We start from the raw sequence: 4,767 nt of genomic DNA, 5'->3' as shown, positions 1-4,767 counted from the left end.
TCGATATTATTTTTGTTATAGTTTTGGATATTATTTTAATAATTTTATTAATCCTATGATTCAACATTTAATCCATTCACTACGGTTTTACATCTTTAACATATTTTTATAAGATAATATAATTTTAACCCAAAGTTTATTTTTCATAATGAATTAATTAGTATCTACATTAAAGTAAAATGATAAAATCCAAATTAGACAAAAACCTCCAAAATTGGGAAATGACAAGACTTTAGATTTTAGAGCACCCATCAACCAACGGTGGAGATGACATCATCAGAATTTCTTTTCTTGAGAACAAAGCTGGAGAAAATTAGAAAAAAAAAAAAAACCCCTTCCCGAAAAGAAATCTTTTAATATTTATTTAGGGTTTTCACCTATAAATTTATTTCAGATTCGCTCGAACACAAAACACCAACCTTTCATTCACTATTCCTCCGATTTTCTTCCCCACAAAAATTAAAATTTTCCGATCCCCATTTTCTCTTTCTCTCTCCAATGGCAAAGGGTCCTGGTCTCTACACTGAAATCGGCAAAAAAGCCAGGGGTACCTTACTCTCTCTTTCTCTCTCTTTCACCGTTTTCTCTATCTAGTTTCTTCGTCTGCTGGATTTTGAATTTGCAATTCGTGGGTGTTTTTTTTTTTAATATGGAATTTGTGATTTCTTTTATAAACCCTGAAAGTTTCGGTTTTTATTCTTCATTTTTGTAGATCTGTTGTTCAAGGACTACCACAGTGACCAGAAGTTCACCATCAGTACCTACTCACCCACTGGAGTTGTGAGTGATTTTTTTTAATAAAAAAAATTTAATTTTCAGTTTCTGTTCATTGCTTTTTTTTTTAAAGTTGAATTAGTGGTATGAATATTTGCTTTTATAGTGTTGGATTATGTTTTACTGGATGTAAATGTGTTGCTTGTGTGAATAATGTTGATGAAATGAATGAGCTGGTTTGAACTAAATGGAGGGATTCTATTTGGAGGTTTTGTACTTTGATAATCTCTCTTTGTTTTGACTGAAAAATGCTGTGTTGTTCATTTGGATTTTTAAAATTTTCAATTATTGATAACTATACATATAGGGGTCTTCATTCTTCAATGCTTAATTATTGAACAAAACATATTTTGTTTTGCTACTAGCTTTATTATAAACCGTTTTGAATGAAACCTATAGCTATATATAATGAGAATTGGGGTACTTGGTTTGGTTGCTTTGGTATCTCTTATTTGGTCTTTTTCTTGAAAAAAGAAACAATTTTTTCTTCTTCTAGGATTTGAACTCAGGACCACTGGTTTTGGGATTAAAGAAATAATCTCACATTTATGTTGTCTTTTCATGCTCTATTCCAATTCCATGTTTATATCTTTTTGAAAAGGAAAAGACTCCACTCCTCTTTTTTCTTTGGTTATTTGAATTATTGTCTTTTTGTTCTTGGTGATTGACATTACTTTCTCTCATTTCGTGGTTTGTAACTTGCTTCACTGCTCTTTTTCTTCTTCAGTTGAAAATTAAAGTGAGAACCGTATTTCTATAGTAGTTGTGCATATGTTAGGACTCAATAATGTGTAATTTAACCCTTTTCGTTATAACATCGATTTAAACGATTGATGAATGCCTCATAAGAGGTGTGATGTTCTAGAAGCCCCAAAATAGTTAGGGTTTTTAAGTTTTAATTATGAGTGTTCAACATATCCGCATAGTGTTTTGGGGGTTGTCCAATCTGCCCTACTTGCTGCCATGATCTACTTGAATTAAAGGTGTTAAGTGTGTAAATTTTAATATTTGGTAAAGATCTAGGATGTATCTGCTACAAAAATGTATTAGTGACTTGTATCCTATGCTTTGCGGAACCCTAGAAATTAATTGAATTTGTTTTAAAGTAGCAAATCAGTTTGCACTTATGTGCTTTAAATGCATTCTTTAAATTGATACTGTGGAGCCCATTTCATAAAAAAATGTCATCCATGATTTTAGTATCATTTAAACCTCTGTTTCGCTACATGTCTAATGTTTATGTTTGCTGATGCAGGCCATCACGTCATCAGGAACCAGGAAAGGTGAATTGTTTGTGGGTGATGTTAACACCCAGTTGAAGAACAGAAATGTCACCACCGATATCAAAGTTGATACAGATTCTAATGTAAGTTTGGCGTTTGTGTTTGGATTGTTTATATTTCTTACTATCTGATTTATCACCCATTATACTGTGTTTTATACTGCCTTGGTTCTGATTTATCACCCATTAACATAATTATTAATCCCGTTTTCGCATTGAACTGTTGGTTAGATTAATGAATTTGTTGGCATATTAGATTTAGATTATATGTAGCAGTAGCATGTGAAATAGTAATCTCTTTGAAATTGAAATTTTTCAAGGGAACAGCTTTTCAATGTCTAATTGTTAATGCAACTTATTTATTTTTTCGTATGATAGTTTTGTTAAACTTGATTCACGATGGTTCCTTTCAGCTCTTCACAACCATCACTGTTGATGAGCCTACCCCTGGTTTGAAGGCTATCTTTAGCTTCAAAGTTCCTGATCAAAGGTCTGGCAAGGTAAGAACATAATAAATTTATACATATTCATGCCTCTAGAATAATTATGCAGTTAGAGAAACCAACCTCGATAAATCTGGGTACATTTATTACATTCTAATACTTAATTCGTATTAAGTTGTTGGATATTCTTTTAAACAGGTGGAACTTCAGTACTTGCACGACTATGCTGGAGTGAACACCAGTGTTGGGTTGACGGCAAACCCAATCGTGAACCTTTCTGCTGTTTTTGGAACTAGCATTCTTGCTCTCGGAGTGGATCTTTCATATGATACCAAAAGTGGGGATTTGACAAAATCGAACGCAGGAGTCAGCTTCACCAAAGATGACTTGATTGCCGCATTGACTGTGTGAGTAATATATGCCCCCCTTTCAAGCCATTATTTTAGTTGAATTGTCTGCATTTATTTCACTTCAACTTTAATGTTAATCACTTGTGGAGATACCGAATTTTATGATGATCTGTTTAGAATTTGTAGCTTGTATGCTTACAGAATTTAACATGAAAAAATGAATTAATGTGTACTCTTTTTAGTTTAATTCTATTCTGATACGAATTCTTGCGTGCAGGAATGACAAGGGCGATGCTTTGAATGCTTCATATTATCATGTGGTCAACCCCTTGACCAACACTGCTGTTGGTGCCGAGGTGACTCACAGGTTCTCGTCCAACGAGAATACCCTCACCCTTGGCGCCCAGCACGCATTGGACCCCTTGACCACAGCGAAGGCTCGCGTCAACAACTACGGCAGGGCAAGTGCTCTCATCCAGCATGAGTGGCGCCCCAAATCGTTCTTCACTATTTCCGGGGAAGTCGACACCAAGGCGATCGAGAAGAGTGCGAAGATTGGATTGGGTTTGGTTCTCAAGCCCTAGGAGTTTTTATCCATCTTATAGGGGGGAAGGGGGATAGGAAGCATGCAGTATTTATTTTCTTAAAGTTGGTGGTTCTTCTTGGGCAAGAAGTGTTTATGTTTTCTTTACATTTGAGCAATTCAACTTTGTAAAAATAAGTAGGTTTTTTTATAAACCAAATGGTTCGACTCATTGTTGAGGCTTTAACTTGCGCGAAATTTTTATATTGTTTTTGTTCCTACAATGGTTCCCTGCAATATTCCTTTATATCCCAGTTTGTTTATTATGCCTCTTGGATGGGATACATGTTTGGTTCTGTTTCTGAAGAAATAATTGTAGGTATAATTGATTTTGATATAAAATGATTGATGTATTTGTTTAATTTCTTTTAAGAATAACGTTTTTGAACTACATATACAAATTTTAGTTGTAAATTTTCTTTTTGGCAAAAAAGGGAGAGAAAAAGCAACAGCAAATGTATGCTTACGTTTGGGATTTGTTTTAGAAGTGATTTTTTTTATAGGAAGTAAAAGATTTCGTTTTTCTCAATGAATTATAGAAGCAAGAATTGATACCTTAGTTTGGATTCTGTAATATGATGTGAGTTTCCATCTCTCTATTCTTCTATCCATTAAGCTCCTTAGGAAGCATGATTAAAGCCAAGGCAATTTTAATTGTTAGCAAGAATATACAAAATGTAAATTTAAACACACAAATAAGACATAATTAAAGAAAATCTAAGAAGTAATCCTTGCAGGCTTCCACTAATCTTTAATATTGAAAGCTTTAACAATTAGTCTTTAACACTCAAAACCAAGCACAAAAGCATCAATTATCCAGAAAGCACACACACACACACACACAATATACATTAGTATTGTCATTCACAATTCCAGAAAAAGGCTTAATTTAAGAGATTTGGTGAGGCATTGGCGTGAAGTAAACCATCTCTGATTTGCTCAGCAACATCCCTAACAGCACCAGGACCATGTGGTATGAACACTGCTGAGGACTTTGAAGAAGCACCAATTTCCTTCATTGTGTCGAAGTATTGCGTCACCAGAACCATGTCCATGATATCTTTTGCTGTCGTCCCGGGCACGTTCTCGGAGAATGCAAGCACACTGTCCCTCAGTCCATCCACAATGGCCTGGCGCTGTCGAGCTATTCCGAGTCCCGACAGGTATTTGGACTCAGCTTCTCCCTCGGCTTTCTTGATCTGAAGTATTTTCTCTGCTTCAGCTTTTTCATTAGCAGCTAGCCTCAATCTAGCAGCTGTTGAGAAAATAGTGAAATGGTTATTATGAGATATAACCTTCATTACAATGATAAACCAAATGAGAAAAGGGTTTTAA

At 34.6% G+C, this 4,767-nt stretch overlaps 2 protein-coding genes across 3 annotated transcripts in view; one reads left to right on the top strand and one right to left on the bottom strand.

Annotated features, from left to right (window-relative positions):
* LOC107635296 (outer plastidial membrane protein porin) overlaps window positions 369-4,767 on the top strand; it is a 25,875-nt gene continuing 21,476 nt past the window's right edge. The window contains exons 1-6 of one of the 2 annotated variants that reach the window (XM_021121988.1): window positions 369-547; window positions 713-780; window positions 2,030-2,140; window positions 2,470-2,556; window positions 2,698-2,906; window positions 3,127-3,449. In XM_021121988.1, the coding sequence (XP_020977647.1) occupies window positions 499-547; window positions 713-780; window positions 2,030-2,140; window positions 2,470-2,556; window positions 2,698-2,906; window positions 3,127-3,433 (831 nt within the window). In that variant the 5' untranslated portion in view covers window positions 369-498 and the 3' untranslated portion in view covers window positions 3,434-3,449. Of the gene's footprint in view, window positions 548-712; window positions 781-2,029; window positions 2,141-2,469; window positions 2,557-2,697; window positions 2,907-3,126; window positions 3,657-4,767 lie in introns of those variants that run through there. The other variant, XM_016338732.2, reaches the window with a different exon arrangement.
* The window catches only part of LOC107635295 (hypersensitive-induced response protein-like protein 2), a 2,882-nt gene continuing 2,253 nt past the window's right edge, over window positions 4,139-4,767 (bottom strand). Inside the window, exon 6 of the mRNA XM_016338730.2 lies at window positions 4,139-4,687. Coding sequence (XP_016194216.1) covers window positions 4,317-4,687 — 371 coding nt within the window. The 3' untranslated portion in view covers window positions 4,139-4,316. The remainder of the gene's footprint in view (window positions 4,688-4,767) is intronic.

The sequence above is a fragment of the Arachis ipaensis genome, chromosome B04 (genome assembly GCF_000816755.2).
Source record: "Arachis ipaensis cultivar K30076 chromosome B04, Araip1.1, whole genome shotgun sequence".
Classification (NCBI taxonomy): Eukaryota; Viridiplantae; Streptophyta; class Magnoliopsida; order Fabales; family Fabaceae; genus Arachis; species Arachis ipaensis.
Note: the sequence above shows the minus strand (reverse complement) of the source record. Positions and strands in the feature narration are given on the sequence as shown.